General features: G+C 46.0%; 1 protein-coding gene across 1 annotated transcript in view; it reads right to left on the bottom strand.

Moving 5' to 3' along the window:
- The window catches only part of PNPLA7 (patatin like phospholipase domain containing 7), a 124638-nt gene that overhangs the window by 38542 nt on the left and 62705 nt on the right, over window positions 1–23391 (bottom strand). The window contains exons 22-26 of the mRNA XM_061377964.1: window positions 23198–23347; window positions 16385–16448; window positions 15564–15732; window positions 13766–13948; window positions 13055–13173 (exon numbers count right to left, since the gene is read on the bottom strand). Coding sequence (XP_061233948.1) covers window positions 13055–13173; window positions 13766–13948; window positions 15564–15732; window positions 16385–16448; window positions 23198–23347 — 685 coding nt within the window. The remainder of the gene's footprint in view (window positions 1–13054; window positions 13174–13765; window positions 13949–15563; window positions 15733–16384; window positions 16449–23197; window positions 23348–23391) is intronic.

Genomic DNA, 23391 nt, shown 5'->3' with positions numbered 1-23391 from the left:
GAGGAGCAGACCTTACACAATCCAACCCGCTTTCTGGAGAAAGCCTACAACATGTCTTAACAAATCCACATGATAAGTACTGTAAAGAATTGCCTGCTCAGAGGGTGATTTTAAACTAGGCAGCTCCAGACTGGATTCTCCCCCTTTAACCTCTTCTGAAGCTCAATTTCCTTATTCATGCATTCAGAAAACACAAAGAGTTTGCTGTGACCACACTGGATTTGTTTTTACTTCGCTGCATGGCACCCTTGAGTGAATAACAATTGATTACTGCTATTTCATCACCCCTGTGTCGTGCATCAGCAGAGTCCCTGCCAGTACCCAGCTAAACGTGTAACAGCCACGTTACCACTAACACAAGCATCAATTTTGAAGCACTGACCTGCAAGATGGGACTGAAAGTACTTTTCTTGCTCTTATAAACTGCCAAACTAAATTATGTTTCGTTTATACATGAATACAAAGCTGATTCTTTCAGTTCCAGCACCCTGAAGAGGAGGACTCGTGACTGGATGTACTTGTGTAAACTAAATTGCATTTGTGCAAACTATCTCTTCCCTGTGAGGGTGCCGAGGCGCTGGCACAGGGTGCCCAGAGGAGCTGTGGCTGCCCCATCCCTGGCAGTGTTCAAGGCCAGGTTGGACACAAGGGCTTGGAACTGCATGAGCTTCAAGGTCTCTTCCAGCCCAGACTATTCTATGTATCATATATATGATAAATCCTGAAGAAAAGCAAATGCACACGAATCCCCTCCCGCCACACTTCTCCATGTACCATGCAGCCTCCTGAAAGATGTAAATGGGTTTTTGTTCCCCTCCCTATAGCTTTAGGCCATCATTACCCAGCAACGCTTCTACGTGAAACTTCTCACCCGCTCCTTGCAGTTGGTTCTCTCTTGGCCGTGCTCCACAGCTCCCAGTGCACAGGGGCAGGCTGTCAGGGAAGCTGTGTGCCAGCAGCATGGATCCTGTTCAGTCACAACCTGCGGGAGCCCCATGGACAGCCGGGGTGGGCAGCTCTCTTGCTTCAGCTCAAGAGGAAAAGAAACCAGGAGCCGAGTCCCTGTTAACGCTCAGCATCAGTGCAGAGAAAACAGGGATTGTGCACTTCTTGTAGTACCAGACACAGTTTCACAGGGGACTTGTCCTGGTTTAGGGAAACATGTGAAAATACACGTGTTTGGCAAGAAGAGTACAAGGGAAGATCGCTGGTGCTGCGCTGTTTGTACACATCAGTGCAGGACACTTGTGTGGAGTGGAAGAAATCTCGAGTTACCTGAAGCTAAATATCACTTACTCCGGAGGAAAGCAGGAGCAGGGGTCTGTGTAGATATGAGGAAGGAGTGTCTTGGCAGGAAGAGCACAGTACGATGCTGGAGCTGTACCCATGGCTGTTCTTTGCCTTAAAGCTGCCTGATGGTGCAGCTGGATGGAGCATTTTCCCTGCCAGGATTAATGCCTGTCCTAGGACAGGGACAAGGGCTCCTGGCACCAAGGACAAGTGACAGAGAAGATTACTGTCAAGTAACTTGTACTAGAACCCAAAGATCTGCCCAACAAGTGCAGCAGCTACATATTAAGAAAACCTCTTTTCCATCATATACCACTCTCTAGGACTGGCCTGATGAATTCGTGGAGAGAGCAGAAATGGCATCAACCAGGTCAAGCAGAAACTGGAAACAAGAGCCCTGCTCCATTTCCACCCCAAACTCATGCTCAATGTGCTTCAAAAGCCTCCCAAAGCAGTGCAGTACCTAAATTCCAGAGCACCATTCCTTTTTTACTGCTACATTTATTTGTGACTACCAATGGTCACAAATAAATGGCCACGAAGCAGGGAGAGGAGTTACAGGGTTGAGGATTGCTTCCCTGAAATAACACAGCACAGCAAGCAGGCAGCACAGCCTCGCTGGCAGGAGGGATTGCAGGAAAATTCCTGCTCCTGACACAGCCCTTGCTTTCATCCCCTGGGAAATGCCCCTGGCACGCGGCTGTAACGCACGCAGGCCAGAGCACAACTGATAAAAGCAGCATTCTTCTGCAAGATGTGCATGTGTCAGCTCCACACGTGCCTGCCTGAGCCAGATTAGACACAGCCCTCAGGAAGAAGCGAGCAAATGCAGGGGGACATTTCACATTAAAGTATCAGCAGGACTATGGGCTCTCCTCTGTGCTCAGGTCAGGGTTGAAGAAAACACAGTACAAAACCAGAGCCTGTGCACCAGTGTTTTATCCACAAGCCATATCTAACACATCAATGAGATGTTGCCTGTCAGTGTTAAGAGAAAGAAAAACACAACCCTGTGAGCACACAGAGGGGACATTTGGTTTTCACACTGGGACTAAGGGAGCAGCAAGGCAGAGCTGCAGCTCGCTTGGGTGCCACCTCCAGAGCCTGCTTCAGTTTGAGAAAGGAAGAGAAAATACAGCACACACCTCTTCCCCTGACCGACACAGCAGGATAAAGGAGATCTCTTGGAATGCATTGAAGAGATGCTATTTCCTTTGGTTAAAACCAGGATTAAGGTCAGGGCTGCTGCAGAGCTTTGCTGTGTCACTAACCAAAGCCTCCCCAGAGCAGAGGACATGGCTTGCTGTTCCACCTTCCTGATGGAGTTAACTGGCAAAGTAGGTAAAAAACAGAGGAATTGCCAAGGGGACTTTGCTGAGCTCCACTGAAGCCTAACAAACCTGAATCAAGACACCCCCATAACCTTAAATTTCCTGAAGAAGCAAAGCTATACAACTAAAACCAGCTTTCCCCTCATGTAACAGCTTCGATTCAAAGCATGTTACAAGCAGTCATTAGATCACCCAGCTTATGGGCTCAGTGCAGATGAGTATGTATTTAATATATCAAATTTAGAGATTCTTTACTCTAAAGGGAGTGAAGGGACCTTAAAGCTCACCCAGCTCCAACCCCTGCCACGGGCAGGGACCCCTTCCACTGGAGCAGCTTGCTCCAAGCCCCTGTGTCCAACCTGGCCTTGAACACTGCCAGGGATGGGGCAGCCACAGCTTCTCTGGGCACCCTGTGCCAGCGCCTCAGCACCCTCACACGGAAGAGCTTCTTCCTAAGATCTAATGATACTATTTAAGATATAAATATATTTATATATAAAGATGCAAAAGATATATAAAGATAAATGAGGGGCTATATAGAGTGCTATCTGAAAATGTGAGATAAAGAGAAGTTTCTTCTTTAAATAAGCAGCAGCATTTTTTGGTATGTTTTGTTTCTGATCCTGACATTGAGTGACACGGTCACTGGCTTGGAAATCAAACAAGTCTACAAGTTGCAACTGTATTATCTTTTGGCACTTTCAATCTTCTGCAGCTGCTTCAATAGATAGAAACATTGCTCTGAAGTCTAATTGTACTTGTGTCCTTCCAATAACACTATTTCATAGTTTTCCTGACCATAAAACTTCCCAATATCATAAATTTGCCAGAGTAATTACAGGGATGATCTGTCAGCTCCAAAGGATAACAGAAAACAGACCACTGCAGGGCTGCTCCTACTTACGCACTCACAAGGAAGTTTCCAATCTGGACCACAAAAAGCAACTTCTATTTATCACAAGCCCAGTGAAACAGGGCTTACCTTCCTGCAAGAAAATCCAAATGCAATGTCCTTTTAGCACTGATCTTATTTCTGCTTCATGTACTGACTTCAGAGCAAGCTTTAAACAACAGAGATTTCTGCCTGACACAGAAGTAAATGAACAAAAATTGTCCAGCCCTTCCAAGAGAACTGTCAGGTCTACCCAGCCTGGGGACATGAAGGATGTGATCCATTGAGAAGAAAACCACAAAGCAAAACCAGAACAGTACATCAGGAAATGCCCCAGGGTTTTTCTTTTCTCATCTACCTGCCAGCAGCATACTCCAGTAGGTATGGGCACAAGGAGGAAGGAGGGGAGAGGCTGATGGCAAACTGCAACCCCCCCATCTCCCTCTGCTTGGGGATGCCAAACAAAATCCTCTTACTCTGAGCCAAGAAATAGCTCAGTTATCTGCAAAGAAAGATAATTTCTTTGGAAAACAAATACATCGTCCTTCCTCCACCCCTCTGAGACTTAGCTGTGAAATGTCTTAAAAGAACCCATTTTGAGCACATCTGGAAGCTGCAGAAATAAGACCAAAGCAGAGCACTTTAAAGAATTTAGCTGTGATTTCACTTATAACTACTCCAATCCCTTCCCTTTTTGAACAGGAAAACCCATTGCCCAGATGAGGCTGGACAGAGATTCCTAAAAATCACAGCAACACAAGAGCATCTTCCTGAAAGCATGTGGAATTGCAGCAGAGCATTGCAACTGCTGTGTGGAAAGCGCTCCCTCAAGCTTGCAGCTCTGTAGCACAGCACACATTTCTTCAGCTGATAAAGAGAGGTGCAAAACTTCTAACAGGAGCTGAAGCACAACACCACCTCCTCCCTGTTTAATTTCATCTGTGTATCAAAGTACTGCTATGAATAAATGATTTTGGTAGGTTGAAGACTGGAGATCAGGACAGGACAGTTCAAATAAACCACTTGCAATTAATTTTTATTAAGTCATAGCTTGGAAGTTGATGGCTCCCAAGTTCCTGCTGCTTGGAGGATTTAATAGAAGCCATTAATATCTTCAACCTCCATGGCAAATAGGAGCAAATGAGCAATTACAGAGGTGCTACAGATGGGAAAAATAAAAATCAGATCACAAAGCATTACATAGGTGCTAAGCCATCTGAATAGCACTTTTATGTGCAGGGGGTAACCCAACTGCTACACAACCCACAGAGCAATTGCGCTTGGATCTGATAACAGCCCACTGCACTTTGAGACAGGACTTAGACTGGATGCATAAACATGTTTGATATGGTTGAGCTCTCAGGCAATACACAAGATGGTCCATCCCTGAAGAATCAAAGCAAAGCCTCTCAGGGGGAATTACTCTGCAGTCTGTTACCAACCCTCTGCAAACACGAAGTCTGGAGCCTTCAGTACAAGTTCACAGCCACGTCTCAGGAGGTTTGCTCAACAAAAGCAAATACTCAGAACTCACTCTTTCATTTTTAGGACTTGGGTTTTGTTTGTTCAGACAATACCCTCTCAGGCTGACCTGGGTAAGCCTCACATTAGGTATCCAAACATCATCATCTTTTCCAAGGAAGAGCCCAGATTCCTATGTTTCTCCTTGAGCCTCTACAACACAGCACCAAAAGTAAAACCCAAAGTCAAAGCTGTAATTTTATCTTTGAGGATAAAGAGTTCAGGCTCTTCTCTGTTATTTTAGCTCCTGGATTTTGTAGTGAAATCAAATCTGCTTTTTGAAAGACATCAGGAATCCAGGAGCCTGAGTGTGTGACTGACACTGGAATTCGGATTTCCGTCTGGTTGATGGGCATGTGGCAATGGATGCTCTATGAGTGACAAGAGCACAAACACACAGGGCACAGGCTGCATCTCCAAACACCTTTATGGACACTTACAAGCTCTGAAGCCCCCATACATCAATCTGAGCTTAAAAATGGATATAATCAAGAAAAATTACAACTCCACTGTTCACTGAGCTCTGTCTACACACACAAAGATGTATTCCAGGTCATCAGAGAGCTTCCCTTCCTCTGAAATGCATCCACCGGCTGGAAACTAACCACATGTGGAAGGTGAGTACTGTAGGCTGAGTAATGCAAAGGTCATAAGGATTAACCTTGGGGCTGCCAACTTTCTGCCCTTCCAAATGTCAAAAGACAGATTTGGCCTGCTGTACAAATGGATTACTTTGACGAAAGGGATCTGGAGGAAGGATATTTCAAGTATTCAGGGTTTCTTTCCATGACACAAAGCAGATTCAGCCCCTTTATCTCATTCAGAAACTTCCATCCTGCAGAAATCTTGCTCTCTCAGCCATTCCTGGCTGCTGACAGATGCTGGATGATAAGCTTCATTCTTCAGTTTAGAAAGAAGGGAAGAAGCATTTTTCTGGTTTCTTATTTCAGTTGTTTCCTGGCACCCTTTACAGCACTGTCAGGATGAGGAATGGGATCCTTTTAGCAGTGCATATTCTTCAAGACCTGTCTTGATACAGAAAAGGAGAGTCCTTATGTGGCATCTCAGAATCTTGAGCAAGCCATCAGAACTGAAACACAAGTTTCATGGATGCCGCCTGACTGTATCATAAGTACAGATTAGGAAATGCTGTGAACTGAGTGCAGAAGGACTCAGTCTGTGCTAAACCAGCCCCATACAGCACAGCCTGGAGACTTCCAGTGCCTAAATAGGTTACAAGAAACCTGGAGAGGGGCTTGGGACAAGGGCCTGTAGGGACAGGCCAAGGGGAATGGCTTGAACCTGCCAGAGGGGAGACTGAGCTGAGCTCTTAGGCAGAAGCTCTTCCCTGTGAGGGTGCTGAGGCGCTGGCACAGGGTGCCCAGAGAAGCTGTGGCTGCCCCATCCCTGGCAGTGTTCAAGGCCAGGTTGGACACAGGGGCTTGGAGCAGTGAGGAGCCAAACACCAGCACAGTGAAACCCTGACTGCACATCCCTCACTTTGGGGTTTCACCCTCCACAGCTGCAGGAACTCCTGACACTGAGCACCTCCCAGAAGCTGCTGCTGCTCTTCCAGAACTATCCCAGCCAAGGTCAAGAATGAAGAGCAGTGGTTTTAGCAAGACTTTTGTCTCATCATTTACTCCAGACCAAGTGTTTTATCAGACCATGTTTTTTGAATACTTCAAAGAATCAGAATCTATTTTTATACATTTTTCAAGCTGCCAGCCCCTGCTTACCGTCAATTTTAAGCACTGTGAGATAGAGATAACAAATGAAGGGGATACCTGTAGCCCATTATAAACCACTGAGAGCAACCTTAAACACTGCTAGCAATAACCTATTTGCAAAAGGCAGTGTGTCCTGAAGCTCCCTGCACCATCTGAGAACTCTTTCAAAGCATGCTCCTATTGACAAATAAGGACACCCCAGTATGTCAAAGCTGGTGGCAAACTACATTTTTTGTGATAGCCCTTTTGAGAGAGGACTTGAAAGCAAAGACTGAGAAAGGAACTAAAGAGTGGATATGAAGACGACAAGCAGGAGTGACAGTGAAATGAAAAGGGTGTGAATAAACTGGGTAATCTTAGGGCTTGGATGTGTCAGAAAGGGGAAAATCAAAGCCTGCAGATTAACAGACACATAGCCAGGTGGAAAAAGGGTAGATAGATGATATATGATTGAGATAGGAATGGAAGCATGGAGAAGGTGTTCTTAAGTAAGCTTTACTGTGATTCTCCAGCACAAGGAACTGGTAATACCAGCACATTTGGGCTCAACAGATCCCTATCCCTTGTACCTTTGGGTGACCCTCATGAGCCTCAGTCTATATAGAGTTCTGAACCCAGCAAAGGAGCAGAAAAACGTTTACTGTGGTCCAGCTTATAAAAGGAACATGAGGAGTCCAGAAAATTCCCATGGGATTTTTTTTTATCCCCTCTGTAATCTCCATATGGAGTATGTTTAGGATCCCTTAGGGAAAACAACTGCTCTGTGTTTGTTATAACAGTATTTTCAGTGCACATCTCTGGAGGCAGCTTCTGAATTCAAGCAGCAAATTCCTTCCCTCTCCCCCCCCAGTTCCTTTACCAGCACATTGTGTCTGGGTGCTTGAGGTCAAGTGTAGTAGTTTAAAAAAGCAACTCCCTCAAGCTTCCAGTTACCTCCCTGTATCTGAGGAGCAGCAATGGACCTTACGAGCTCACCATCTCCGTTTCAACTACTGCAGCTCTGCAGTTTTAACTTCAAGACACTGCCCATGCACACACTTCTCCCACTGACAGAAGTAAAAAGCCTCATACCATTAGTTACTTGGTTTAGCTGGGGAATAAGAATTAATCTTCCTTAACTGCTGGAACTGAGTCTGAAGCACCTGCACCATAAAACTTCACACAGCCTCCCCAGGAGATGCTGTTATTGCCTGAGACTGAACATCAGGGCTTCATAACTATGAAGCTGTTATCACCTGCACCACAGGACAAGAAGCTACAGCATGGAAAGTGTTAATTCTCTGCATCATGTGAGCAACCTGTCCATGCCAAGGATGGCACTTTGTCATCGGAACACTGTTTCCACCTTAAATTTCAGCGTTTTAGTCCTTGGATGTTTCATCACACACTGAAAGCTGGGCTACGAGATGCCAGCTCCACCACTGCACCACCAGCCTGCCCACTCCACCCCATGGTGTGCAAACATCAGTCCTCACCTAGGAGCCTTCCCTTGTATTACACACTATGAAACTCATTAAGCTTAGACATTTTCTGTGCAGTCTTCCCTGTTTTCAAGGAAGAGACATGCTTCTTTCTGCTTCTGTGGATGATGACAGGGATCTCAGTCACAAGGTAACTTTCACAGCTACAGCTCCCAGTGCCCTTCTCCATGGCAGCACTGCTGGAAATGACCTTTCTGCATTGCCTTTTGACCATGGTCTTTGGCAGAGCAAACAGCAGTATAAAAATAGAGGTGGTTTTGTTTCTACAATCCCTTCCTTGCAGCACATTGCCCCAGTAAGTCCAACTGCTGTGTTACCATGTTATGTTGCTCAGTATTTGCATGTTCATTAATTTTGGCAGTTGTCAACTTTTTGTTAACCAATTCAAGCCAGGCAAAGAACACAGTGACTTCATGGCTCCTCTCAGAGAAAAACCTGATAGAATTTACAGGAGATGAAAGCAGATGCCTGCAGTGATCCTTCTGCCACACACCACAGACCTGCATCATGCAGTGAACAAGTGCAAGTTTCTCAGAGTTAAGATGGGAAAACCCAATTAAGTAGGAAGCACTGAGCAACTAAGAAGCAGGGCAACTGCAAAACACCTTCTGTTCTCAATTACCATAAGGAAAGGACACTAAGAAACAGCCTACCCTCATATGGGACGAGACCACAAGCCTTGTTTTAAAGCTGCCCTCCAAGTTAGAACAAAACAGACAGAAAAGCAACCCCCCAAACCGTACTAGTAGCTTTATTCATCATTCCTGACTCCTCATATAAGCTTACTGCAAATTCAGCCTCTGCACTTGTGCCAACTGATACCACTTAATTGCTGGGAGCATAATTCAAGTGCTGTGCTAGAGGCCATAGAACACCAGCAACACGTCCCTTCATCTGCTGAGGTGGGACAGGAACCTGCAAGGACACCACAGTAGGAACAGAATCTCTTACAGCAGGGCATTTACTTGCTTTCAAGTGTTTTACAAGGATAGGCCAGATCATCAGTACCCAAATTCAATTCCTTTTCAAACACGATCAAGCAGGGGAAACACTACAGGGTTTGCTCCTATGCAAGAGCTCCTTAGAGTTAGCCAAACTTGCTAAAAGCATGGATCAACATTCAGAAAAGGAACAGGATCTTCTTAAGTTCTCAAAACAACCATTTCAAGTTTTTCCTTTTGTTATGCTGGGAGCTTTTCATTAATTCTTTTCAACTCAATTGCTCAGAAGCACCAGAGGGCACAGGGACAGCTGAGAAACCTCTCAATATGCTGCCACCAAATCAAAGCTCCTTGTAGCTGCCCTGGAAGATGCACATGTGTATGTACCACATCCTAAGGTGGGGGTGAGCATCCCCCACCTTCTCAGGGAAGGCTTCAATGCTCTGCAGGGGGTGGGAGAAGGAAAAGGCTCAGAGTGCTGCGGAGTCCCCTTCCACCACCCATCACTGGGCCTAGATGGGGCAGGATATGCAGAATGCTTAAGTACCAGCTGGTCACAGTCTATGGCACCATGCATATTCATTCACAGCACAAACATCCAGCTGGTTACTATGTCTTACCCTAGGCAGTAGATCCCAAAAGGAAAGTAACCTCTTTTAATGAAAGTACTTTCCATCTCAATAAGCTTTTCTGACGCACATCATGTATCTGGATCTTGAGCATTACTGCAAATACAGCTTCTTATCAAAATAACCAACTGGAATAAGTCTAATGCTTTGTGCTTTTCCATTTTGCCTATGCAGAATAAGGCATGGTGGACCAAATTCACTCAGAATCACAGAAACCCAGCCTGGTCTGTGTTGGAAGGGACCTTAAAGCTCATCCAGCTCCAACCCCTGCCACAGGCAGGGACCCCTTCCACTGGAGCAGCTTGCTCCAAGCCCCTGTGTCCAACCTGGCCTTGAGCACTGCCAGGGATGGGGCAGCCACAGCTTCTCTGGGCACCCTGTGCCAGCGCCTCAGCACCCTCACAGGGAAGAGCTTCTGCCTAAGAGCTCAGCTCAGTCTCCCCTCGGGCAGGTTCAAGCCATTCCCCTTGGCCTGTCCCTACAGGCCCTTGTCCCAAGCCCCTCTCCAGCTTTCCTGCAGCCCCTTTAGGCACTGGAGCTGCTCTAAGGTCTCCCCTTAAGGAGGCTTCTCTTCTCCAGGCTGAACCAGCCCAGCTCTTTCAGCTTTCACAATCCCAGCTCTCTCACTCCTACAATAACAACATTATAATCAACAACAAAGCTTGTCATCACGGTTCTGCTTAAATCAGTCTTCTGAAACAGCACAACCCAACTCTTTCCCCAAGCCCCAGGGATTCCCACATCCTTCTGCATTAATTATTTACTCCCCATAAATTTTAGTTGTCAAACAGCTTTGCAGTACAAAACCAAAGAAAGGGAGGGCGGTATGTGGGATGGCTAAAGGTCAGGAGAATGATTTATGGGAGGGCTTATGCCTTTGTTGCAGGGTTTGATGTATCATTATTCTTGCAACTACATTTCAAATGTGTTGTTTTCCTAAAGGCAAATCCCATTTCCTTCCCTCTAACTCCACCATGTTTCCAACTGAAATTAAGTTAACACTTAACCACAGCAGAACAGTGTAATTTTAGAACTGTATCACTTCAATTTGTGTTATTTTTATACTCACAAGAGAAAGAAAACCTTTAGTTCCACGGAGCCTTTTGTCATGACAAACCACAAAGATAATTACTAGGAAGTTGCTTGGGTAAAACCTCCCAATTGACTGCCACTGGGAAGCCAGACAAACACCAAAATAACAGCTCAAGAACTGGGATTACTGGAGCCACAAAACACAAGACCTGGAACAGAAATAACCACCAACACCCTGTAACTATCAGTGCTCTTGTTTCGGTGACCAGTATGACCCATGGAACAAGCTGGGAGGTTACTCCACGTAGTACATTATCCAAAGGCTATGCTAACTATCAAGAGTCTGTGAAGGGACCCATCGAGATATTTGTACTTAGGATGGGCTTTAATCAGAAGATGATTTGAAGTACCTACTGCATAACCTCTTCAAGTTCCTTTGCCAGTAGAATGGGGACCTAAGAACTTATTCTGACCTGCCAAAGGCAGATATTTAGAGAGCTCAGTGTAACTCTGTCCTTTCCCCAGGGTCTTAATTATATTCTCACTTTGAAAACCAGCTTTTAAGAGATCTTTCATCTAACCACAATCTAGATGACAATTCAACCACAAAAATAGCATTCTGTATCTTTCCACTGGAAACACAATGCTCAAACCATCTATGTCAGCCTGAACCCTCAGAAAAAACCTTTTAGTCCACAACATAAATAGGGTTTCAGAGAAAGAAGAAATTCTCTGTTCTGCCATTTAATCCTCCTGAAGTTCTCCATGTGACGCAGATGCAGAAATGAGCAAACTCATTGCTAATGGCACATGGTCACGTTGCAGAATGGGGGGCGAGCATCCAGAAATCCTCGAGCCAACACAGCAGCAGTGCAGTGGTTCAGCTTTGTGGGGGAGGATAACACAGGACCAACACACAGGCTCAATAAGCCTGCTCTTTCTTACCTCTGCTCTTGAAAACCAGCAGGTGGTAGCTTGCAAGTTAAGTAATAGAAAATAAATAGTTTGGCAAAAAATTACAGCAGTGTTTACAGAGGAAGAAAGGAAGGGAATGAGCAAAATGTGCTGCCAGAAATATAGAAGTGCCCATATTTTAGCATGACATAGGCTTCAGTAAAGACAGAGGTAACAGACAGCTTGGAACAAAAAAAGCAACCCACGAATGCTTTGCATCAGAAGCCTCCTGAGATGTCCAGATTAAGCAGAAGCTCCCCTCCTCTTCTTTCCTTTGTGTCTCCACAGGACAGCACTTATCTCAGAAGTGAAATACTGAAATCATCTCAGGTGAGGAAACTGAAAGCAGGATAAAGGCATCCTTACAGACACTCGAAGCAACAGCCTCAGCACTGGCCGTCTCAGCACCAAGTGACTAATCAGGACAAGCTATCACAAAGGAGCTCAAACGTTCAGCATAGCGAATGCTCCCCTCAAAGCACGCACTGGCCAAAGGCAAAAGTGTGATATTTCCATGGAGTCAAATAGACAGAGCATGTGCAAATTATATTGCTTTGGTTTTGAGAGCAGTATTTCAAAGCACTGTTTAAAGAAGGGCTTCAAGAACTCAGTGATGAAGACAGGGCGCTCTTGAGACAAAGGGCTACTACATTTTGTCTCAATATGAAACTCTCAGAGGAAAAAAAGTCAGTAAGAATTCATTTCCAAAGCTCACCAGGAATCCAGATGGAATTCTAACACTGTTCAGCACACACCCTGCCCTCATGTCTGCAAAAATACAGCCTTTCTGTAAAGTAAGGCTGTCAGAAATTTACAGACACCCGGCGGAAGGGGTGATTATAGAGAAGAGAACATTCTGCCACTACAGGACATAACTCCTCCTGCTTCTCAGACTTTGAAGAGCTCTGGGGACCTTTGGAGTATCATGAGCCACTTTCTAATATAAGAATTCAGAGGGGAAAAAAGTCCATAGTGTACGCTAACAAAGGAAAGAAGTGTCAGATTTAGTGCCCTGGTCACCTCCTGGTATTAAGCCCAACTTACAAAAGGTCTCAAGAGGTCACACTCATGTTCCTTCTGCAGAAATCCAAGCACAAACCACACAGCAGGTTAAGTTCGTGTAACAAAAGCAACTCCTCAGTGTCTCCCCAGATGCTGCTTACAGAACAGTGATGATTTCACAGGAAGCCTGTTGTCCTGAGGAATCTGTCATAGCCCGGTGACAGATGCTGCTGCTGGGATAAGCCACCTACCTTGCTCCTCCACCACCAAGCACCAGTGCAATGGCATTTCCAGTCAGAACACGAGCCAGGCGGGAAAAGTCGGAGTGACGGTCAGGAGGTTTCTGGCATATGCGTTCGTACATCTCTATCTGCAGGAGAGAGGCAGAGGATGCTCACTGCAAAGGCAGAGCAGAGCCTACACTACCAGCCAACAACGTGCTGTTAAGAAGTGGAGAGCTGTTCTTCAAATGAAAGAGGGCTCATGAACTACCCAAACAGGTCTAGTGACCTCTCATACTTTCACAGTAGCTGGGAGGATTTCATCATAGCACAGTATTTTCCTTGAAGATGTTTCTCTTTCTTGACAAGGATTTGAAGCTACTGAGAACCATCCCAAGGCTGCCTCTGCTTTGCCTTTAGCATGGCTTTTGCAAGCATGGGGATCAGCCTGATGAATAGGACTCTACCACATGTGCATACCTATCAATACGACCTTGAGGTAGTATTTACTGTCTTAAGCCTATGAAAAAGGCAAGTATTCATCCAGAAAGAAGACATAAGTCCCTTATCCCTGCTTCCCATAGTAAATCAAGTCCAAACAGATTAAAATGGAACACTCCCTGTGTAACAGTCAGTTGCACTTCAGAATATGACACAGTGACGTTATCTCAGGTTAAGTTTGATACACAGAGTACATGTACTACAGCTGAAGGCCCAGCCACTGAAGCAGGAATCTCTTACCAGCTTGGTCAGGCTTCTTCTGGAAAAGACTCTACGTGGACAATGGAGATGAAGATGGCCAGAACACCAGCTCCGCATGTTGAGCCATTCCACAGTTCGGGAAGGGAGAGGCCCATCCTCCTTATGAAGCAGGATCAGTTGCTTCTGGGCTCGGACCGCAGTGTTCTCCAGCATCCTTTCCAGCTACAGCAGGTTATAACACAAGAGGAATGGGGGTATCAGGTATTTGCTGCTCCAGCATCCATTTAACAGAATACTGCATTGTGAAATACATATATACCTATATATGCACATATACACATATATACATCTGACCACTACACCTATCTGAATATGCAGGCAACTGTGCACACAAAGAACCCTCAAACAAGGTTGATTTAGACAACTTCACTGTTAGCTGTGGACTTATGTGGCACATATAAGGCTGAAATCTGACCAGGATTCAAACCTGAATGCTTCAGAGGGAATGCTTTTTACCTGACACAGACCATTAAATGCACAGCACAGATACACGCTGTTCATGCAAAATGAGACTGCTTCCCAAGTGATACCTAAGCCTCCAAATGTTCAGCATGTATGTTCTTTCACTTACAATCAGACCCCTTTTTCCTCTTGCATTCCTTATTTTTGTTGGTTTAGACAACTGATGGCAACTTGCTTGTTCTGTACTTCCTGCCTCCCACAAGCAGTCAGGAACCAACACAGAGTGACACACAAGAACACTGCTGGTGGTACCCATCCCAGGCTCTTTGGAGGTCACGCTCAGCTCTTCACAAACTTAAAAAAAACCCACTTGTGACTTCCTTTTTATGTGTGCTGCAGAATTTCTGTGCTGCTCAAACAGCTTTGGTAATAAATTATCCAAAACAGATTGCAAGGGAGGAAAAAATACAGCTTACAACCTGCAACAAAATACTTTCAATTATTCACACAATACTATTCCTATCTGCTTTTCCTAGGCACACACCATCAATTCCACCCTGGCAGAAATTTCTCTCTGTGTGTGGAGATCCTGCAAAGAACTTCTGGACAAAAAGGCAAAGCTTCAAAGCAATTTGACTTTTGATTTACCAGTGGCCAAAATGACTCCTCAGAGGCAGCGAGCTTAGCTGGAAGTACTTGTACATCAACCTTGCCATTTCAGTTCAATTCCTCTTCTGTTTATAATACACATTTCTCAGGAACATTTTATTATTTACGTTTCACTGGGTATTAAACCTAGCAAAACTCATGAGATCCCCCCGCAGGCCTGATCCAGCTGTGGGGCAACAACACAAGAGGGATGTGGAGATGCTGGAGTAAGGCCAGAGGAAGCCACAGAGATGCTGCGAGGGCTGGAGCAGCTCTGCTCTGGAGCCAGGCTGAGAGAGCTGGGCTGGGGCAGCCTGGAGAAGAGAAGGCTCCTGAAGGGGAGACCTTAGAGCAGCTCCAGTGCCTAAAGGGGCTGCAGGAAAGCTGGAGAGGGGCTTGGAACAAGGGCCTGTAGGGACAGGCCAAGGGGAATGGCTTGAACCTGCCCGAGGGGAGACTGAGCTGAGCTCTTAGGCAGAAGCTCTTCCCTGTGAGGGTGCTGAGGCGCTGGGTGAGGGTGCCCAGAGAAGCTGTGGCTGCCCCATCCCTGGCAGTGTTCAAGGCCAGGTTGGACACAGGGGCTTGGAGCAAGCTGCTCCAGTGGAACGGGTCCCTGCCCGTGCATGGGGTTGGAACTGGAGGAGCTTTAAGGTCCCTTCCAACACAAACCAGGCTGGGAGTCTGTGATGATGGACACTGCAAGTATAGGAAGGAGCTGGTTCCACACCTCTCCAACAGTTGGCTCCTGGTCTCCCAGCCCCACAATCAGGATGCAGTCAGCCTGCCGGATGCAGCGCTGGGTCCAGGGCGTGAGGGTGCTGTCTGCCTGGTAGAGCACAATGCGGTGGATGTCTTCCTGTTGTCCCAGCCAGCTGGTTAGTCTGTATTCATGGATACTGGGGACAGAAGAGACCGAAAACAAAAGGCAAATTTCAGATAGTTTTACATCACAGCTCCTAACAGACTAGGGAGAAATCTTACATGGCAAGCACAAACTCTTAAGGGCACCAGAGAAATGCATCTTTTGCTCACCCAGTCTAAGAACCTTATCTGCTTGCATTTCCAGGCTCCTCCTTTCCGTATTTCTCCATTATTTATACATTATATATATATAAAAATATATTGACAGAGGCAAGAGACTCAGTGATGCCTAACTTCAACAAGACTTCCATGGAGCCTCTAAGACTGAGAACACAATAACCACCTGGAGCAAGACAACTTTTCCTATCTCACAAGTAAGAAAATAGTTACAGAAAAAGAACACCTGCATTTGAACCCAATCCTCCTGAAACATCATTGTCTCAAACCCCCTTGATGGGAAAGCATAACCTAGGTTGGAACACAGGATTTTATTCCCAGGCACTATCTATATTCCCCATCCCTGGCAGTGTTCAAGGCCAGGTTGGACAAGGCTTAGACAAACCTGCTCCAGTGCAAGGTGTTCCTGCCAATGGCAGGGGTTAGAACTGGATGAGCTTTAAGGTCCCTTTCCAACCCAACCCATTCTTACTCTACGATTTGCTCATAGGTATCACTGAGGGCCAGTACCTGTCCAGTGCAGCAGCACCAAGTCGCTGTTTGATGTTATCACTGGTGAGCAGCAAAGCAGGACCTGGAAGAACAAGAAATTTCAGGTATGAACTCCTGCCCTTGAGCTCCTGACAAACCATACTGAGGAAATGCAGCTCTAGCAAACGCAGTTCTGGGAGCTTGCTTGGAGGATCATGATGGATTGGTGCAATGAGCAGAGAAGAAAGAGCCAGCACGAAGCCTTCACAAAACCTTGCACATTTATCTATAGTAACATCTTCCCATTCTCCATATTCCCAGAGCTCTCTAACTGCACTAGTCATAACCTACAAGCTCTCTTCTATCACATTCGTGGTGTCACGTAGGATGAGGGTTTCTACTGCAGCTGCATTTGCACCAGAACAGCATTCACAAAATCACAGACCTTTTGCAGCCCCAGAAAGCCCAGGAATCTGGTTTCAAACAGAAAAGCTATTTCATTGACATACTGAAATTCAACATTTGATCATCCTGCACTGAACCAGCTCCCCAGGTAAACCCTAAAGCTGTCTAGAGTAGTGCTACCTAATCAATAGGCCAAGAGGAGCCTGTGCCACCACGAACCCCAAGGAGAGAGACTCCCAAATCTGTGGGGCCCAGCCTGATTCACACAACTTCCACTCCAGAGACATGCACAGGGACATGCCTGGCAACCATGTTACAGCCAGAATGGATCTGGGGGCACAGCAAGTTTCCTGCAGGCACTTTACTTGATTTTTCCTTATCAGCAATCCTGTTTCAGCAGCAGCACCATGTGCCATATGTGGTGGAGGCTGCAGAATAACTGCAGCTGAATTAAAACACAAAGGAAAGAAAACTGAGGAGATTAACCTCGCACCTAAAGAAAACATTATCTGTTTCATACTGAGAGAGAACTTCACATTAAGGAAGCAGGAAGGAGCAGTCGCTTTGTATTCATGCTTTCATTGTGCAATCCTTCAGATTTTCATTAAAAAAGAGCCGAGATTTATGTTCCAAATAACAAAACACTTCATTACGTGAGGTCTCTCAAGGCACTAATGAAACAGCAAGTTCAATGTGTTTGGTAAAAATCAAGGAACCGTGAAGGAACAACATGGTGAGGTTGCAATTTCACGCTTCTCTGCTCCATAAGGAAAAGCTGCAAGTCCAGCACCGGGAGCTGAGCACCATGACCTCCAGGCCAGCCCACGATGTTCAGTTCCTCTTCCAAAGACCACTGCCTTAACACAGTTCAGGGTTAGACTTGAAAACACTCAGAAGTATGAGATTTATCATCTTGTACTTTCCAACATCCAAATCACGTTTGTTCTTTGTGACACTGATGAGGAAGGAAGAGCAAACAAATAGGGACAAAAATATCCGTAACAGCAAGGTATACCAAGTAAAAGCTGGTAAGAAAATACAGAAAGGAGGATGACCTGAGAGGAGAACTCAACTTCCTCATCCTCCAGTAAAGCTTCTAGGAATTGGTTCCTATGAAAGCACCAAGTTCCAAGTAGACAGAATTAGTTCATATACCCTTCAAGAGCAGAGCTGGTTTAACCTGCCCTTCACTCCTGCATCTGTGCTGCCTCCTCCCTGGTGCCCACTGAACCATCCTTCTGCAGGGAGCCTCTTCAAGGCCAGGTTGGACACAGGGGCTTGGAGCAAGCTGCTCTAGTGGAAGGTGGCATGGGGTTGGAACTGGATAAGCTTTAAGGTTCCTTCAATGCAAACCAGGCTGGGATTCTGAGACCCAAGTCTTGTGGGGCTTTTACCACCTCTTTTTTAACAAGGGTAGATTCTTTGATCTGGCTCACCATTCAGCCTCACAACAGTTGGTCTAGCACAGCTTTGGATAGCATAACAGGATTGAAAGAGGTCTCCCAGAAGAAATACCAATGACACTGCACATGATGAAGACAGCAAGGGAAAGAGGGCAGGTCAATTCTGAAAAAGCATTCAACACCAGTTACCATTTCTGTTCTTTAATGTTCCAAAGCCCTTAGCAAAACAGAAGTGATAAATTGACCACATTTTCTTCCATTATAAGTGACTTACTAAGCCTTGTAACAGTGGTGGAAGTTCAGCAGCAAAGATGAACACCAGGAGTGCAAAATGAACCAAGGAATGCAATAAAAACATCAAGAGAAACAAAGACTGAGGAGGGAGCAGAATGCTGCACCCCTGAGGGTGCTACCTCCCTGCACCCTGTCACCAAGATCCAAGAACATCAGGAGGAGGTGGGAGGGCACCACGCTGCTCTGAAACACAGGGCCATGCCCTACAGGGGATCCATCAATCCAAACACCCTGCCAGCCAGAACCTTCTGTGCAGGCGACAGGCAGGCTTGTAGAGCCAAGGTGCCTCTCTGTGACAGGCAAGATGACAGCTATATCACCCACAGATGTCCTGAATGGTGACAACATATCCCCATCAGGCATGAAAAGAGCCCTGGAGAAGCATATCATAGAATCCCAGACTGATCTGTGTTGGCAGGGACCTTAGAGCTCATCCAGTTCCAGCCCCTGCCACAGGCAGGGACCCCTTCCACTGGAGCAGCTTGCTCCAAGCCCCTGTGTCCAACCTGGCCTTGAACACTGCCAGGGATGGGGCAGCCACAGCTTCTCTGGGCACCCTGTGCCAGCGCCTCAGCACCCTCACAGGGAAGAGCTTCTGCCTAAGAGCTCAGCTCAGTCTCCCCTCTGGCAGGTTCAAGCCATTCCCCTTGTCCTGTCCCTACAGGCCCTTGTCCCAAGCCCCTCTCCAGCTTTCCTGCAGCCCCTTTAGGCACTGGAGCTGCAGTAAGGTCTAAGCCTGCAAGGCATCCCCCTGCACACTGAGACATGGGACAGAGGTTCCCAGACCCTTGTTCATCCCCACCAGAGACCACATGGATGCTTCCAACCAAACCCACTCTGGTTTGTTTCAGAAATAACAACCATCTGCTCTCCACTCCCAATTTCTAGCAAGCTCCCAATTAACAAACCATTAAATAACCCTCCATTAATGTGATCGAGAACAACAACATATGTGTTCTCATAGACCAGAATGACCAAAAGTGTTATTTAAACTAAACTGGAGAAAGCAACAAAGTAATAAAAAGCTCTCCTTCTCAAGTACATCCTCCTTGAACAGCCACACCAGCAGGCAGGAGCACCCAAAAGAATGTTTGTTAGTTAGTTAGTTAGTGCCTTCTAAACTTGCATTATCATAGTTACAGATCATCATTTAGTGATGTTCTTCCCACTCCTGCCATCAGCCCCACAGGCCATTTACAGCTGCTGCTGGAGCCACGAAAACATCTACATGACAGGCCAGATTGGATGGGGCTTGAAGCAAGCTGCTCTAGTGGAAGGTGTCCCTGCCCGTGGCAGGGGTTGTTGGAGCTGGAGGAGCTTTAAGGTCCTTTCTAACACAAACCAGGCTGTGGTTCTATGATCCCTCCATCCTCCAGCAGCCACCTGCATCCTTCAGGGACTGTTCTTTTTCAGCAGCTTTAGACATAGGGTGATGAGCTCAAAGTTAAGAACACAGCAGAGGTGATATGAGGTAACATTAAATATTTATCTAAGCCTAGTAGTGTGTCTGTGACTGTACCCAGCAGCAGATTGTTGGGGAAGAGTATTAGAGCAAGGAAAGCCTAATGCCATTCTCCCAGCCGCCAGCAATTTCATGAGATGCAGTTCATGAGATTCTCAAGCCAGATGAGGGGACTTTTAACAGCCCCTGAGGGACCTTTTCACGCTGTGACCTTGTTGGGATTCTGAATTCTGGGTCTTGATGTGCTTCAGGTGAGAAAACCACACAGCAGCAGTCTTACCCCCCGGCGCAGATGATCATGATTCATGGGGAAACCTCATGGAGCATCTAAACTGGTACTCTAGAATCATCTGTTCTTCAGCGCAGAACTACAATTCCATGAAGGAGAACTGAGGAGAACAAAATGCTAGCAAGTGTCTGAGGACTAGTTCATTTTATATTTTAAAAGGCACTCGAGGAAAGGGCTGAGAAAACCCTCCAGCAAGGCTCCCAGCCTCAAACTGCCTCGGTGAGGAGACACAAGCATCACACAGAAGACACAAAACTCTTCCTTTCTTTCCAAACATGAGCATGGTTCTCACTTCGGTAACTGTTCTCCACATCAATTTCGTAAGATATGCAGGAGTGGGAATATAGATACCCTAGTTCTAAGTCTCTTAAAACACAGTCAGAAAGTTGCCTAGAAAAATCAGAGGCCCAGAGGTCAAGGTGTGATCTCTGATGCTTAGAAATGATTGCAAATCATAGAAACATAGAACGGTTTGGGTGAAAGGGACCTTGAAGCTCATCCAGTTCCAACTCCCTGCCACAGGCAGGGATACCTTCCACTAGAGCAGCTTGCTCATGAAACCCACCTCACCTGGAAAACATACTGGCACAATAAGATATATCCAGTCCAGAATGCACTCAGAAGATTTCAGCACAGCAACTTCCTTGCCTGGACTTCATCAAAAGAGAATTTACATTTGGCCTAATAGAAGTCTATAAAATCATGTGGCAGAGAAGGAACTGATAAATGAGTTTGATTTCCCAGCATGAAATACTCAGTTGTGCCAGGGTCAAGGCACCACATTAAACACTTAACACTTAAATCTGATCTGTGTGTAAAGAAGGGAAAACCAGGCAGAAGTACAATTAAAAACTCCTCTAAAGTATTAGCAAAGATATTTCAGTGAGCTTTCCAATACACTTTACATTTTTAGAAATGGAAAGAAAGCTTATATTTAAAGGGCAGAAAGGAAGGAGAGACACATATGTTGGATTTGAATTCCTCCCTACATTGGTTTGAAATTATACATGATCAGAGGGCTCCCACATAGAACCAGCATTCAAAGCTATGCGGTATCTCTGAGCTGGCCCCAGAAAAAGAACAAAAAATAGTTAGGCAAATACTTCTTAAAAATCTGAATTCTGCAGAAGAGCTTTTAATCAATGACGTGCTCAGCTCCACCACGATTAATACAAAAAATAATAATCATAGAATCCCAACCTGGTTTGAGTTGGAAGGGAGCTTAAAGCTCCTCCAGCTCCAACCCCTGCCATGGGCAGGGACCCCTTCCACTAGAGCAGCTTGCTCCAAGCCTCATCCAACCTGCCTTGAAGACTGCCAGGGATGGGGCAGCCACAGATTCTCTGAACAGGGATAGGAGAAAACACAAGAGGAGAAAAGGAGGAAATAGAAAAGTTTAAAAAGCAAGCAGAGCTTGCTGCTGCTGAGAAAGAACCAACTAGCATACAGCAAGCCCTTTGCAGTGAAGCACTGGCAGAAGGCTCACCACTATCCCAGAGCATTGCTGATGAACTGTCCCAGTGAGCAGAGGTTATAAAGGCTGGCGGGCTTGCTCTGCCAGCTGTGCTGGGAGCCACATGGCCAGCTGTGTTTTCACACAACACTCTTCTCTTCCCACTGCTCCATTTTGGCAAGAACTTCAGAAGCCAAGGTTGTGCAGTACCATCTGCAGCTGCCAAGCACCACACAGACATCAGTTTAGGAAAAGAGAAGGCGAAGAGGGCGACCAAGGAAAGGTGATCATCACAAACACCCTCATTCCAGTCGCTTTCAACTGGAGAAGATATTTTTATTCCCAAATAGTCCATCTACCTACTTAAATGTCTGTTTGTTTTATTTACAGGCTCCGAGTGCTGTCACACGTCAAAACAAGCTGGCACCAATCCGTAAGAAGTACCCATTAGCAGTATAGCTGGGAGCTGTGCTCCATTAGGGATGGAGCGTCTCAAAGTAAGAGGAATCTTCAGCCGCCCACAAATCAGTTCTCACTGTGACTCCACCATAAGCTGCACACAAATTCACATTTCAAAGGTTAAAGGGATTAAGCAACAACAGCTTTTTCCTGTGCCTGCTCACCTAATAGATATTTTTATAGCTGAATAGTAAGTGCCACCTCCAGATACCCTTGCAGTCAAAAAGGCAATAACCAATAAATGTAAGTGGTTGTACCTCAAGCATTGTATAACCTGTACTTTTCAAAATCAAAAGCCATGAGATAGCAGACTAACAATTCATCAAAGGCTTACAGCAGATTTACTCAAGCAGTGTGTGATGCTGTCTGAGGATGAGAAGAGGATGTGCAGGAAATGTCAAACTGTAGTACTGAGCATGAACTGAATCGTGAATTAAATACAGGGGTTTGTGAGCAACTGGAACTTGCAGACACAACTGCACCAACAGGTAAAGCAATTAATGACTCAGCTGTGAGCTGAATACAGGGGTTTGTGAGCACAGGAGAGGCAAACAAGATGGCAACAAATTGGACAATGATCTAAGACTAAAGTTGGAACTTTCAGTGCCAGCCTGGATCTCCTCCACAAGCCTCTTCCATCAAGTCACATGCTTACCACTCACTGCACTACCTCAACAGCAGAAAAGTGCATATGAGATCCTTTGGTGGATGAAGCTTTACAACTGAGGAAGCCTGAAAAGTTCTCCAGGATGAGATGGAGAGAACTGGACTCACAGAGACTCCCCATGGGCACAGTGCACTGGTGGGGGATGTGTCCACTGAAGCCAAGGTGAGAGGCCAGACAGAGTGATTAAAATTTCTGAGTCATTAAGGCCACAAAGTTTCCCACTGAAATTAAATGCACGTTAGGGATGGGAACAGTGAAGCAAGAGGCCATGAAAAAGGCTGATCCTGAGCGCTGCTCTAGCCCTACCGCCAAAGCAGCATGAATTCAGCTCTAGGTGAGGCCAGGTACCTAGCCATACCTCTCCACAAAGGCAAGCAGCATTCCTTCCCCGTGATGCAGTAACACATGAACACCTCTTACCCACAGCGCTGAGAGCGTGCTTGAGCTCCAGAGTAAAAGCTGTCAGCGGCACATCTTCAGACACTGGCATAATTGCCACTGTGGAGAGATTGCTGGCAGGATTCCCAGCATCCCACTTGCTGCCCGAGCTGTGATATCCAAGAGGATGACCTGTTCGGAAAGAAAAGACATGCCATCAGCCAACCCAGGAGCTG

The sequence above is a fragment of the Neopsephotus bourkii genome, unplaced genomic scaffold (genome assembly GCF_033783945.1).
Source record: "Neopsephotus bourkii isolate Nb327-2 ecotype Australia unplaced genomic scaffold, CSIRO-AGI_Nbou_v1 NB_1761, whole genome shotgun sequence".
Lineage (NCBI taxonomy): Eukaryota > Metazoa > Chordata > Aves > Psittaciformes > Psittacidae > Neopsephotus > Neopsephotus bourkii.
This window is presented reverse-complemented; position numbering and strand designations above follow the sequence as displayed.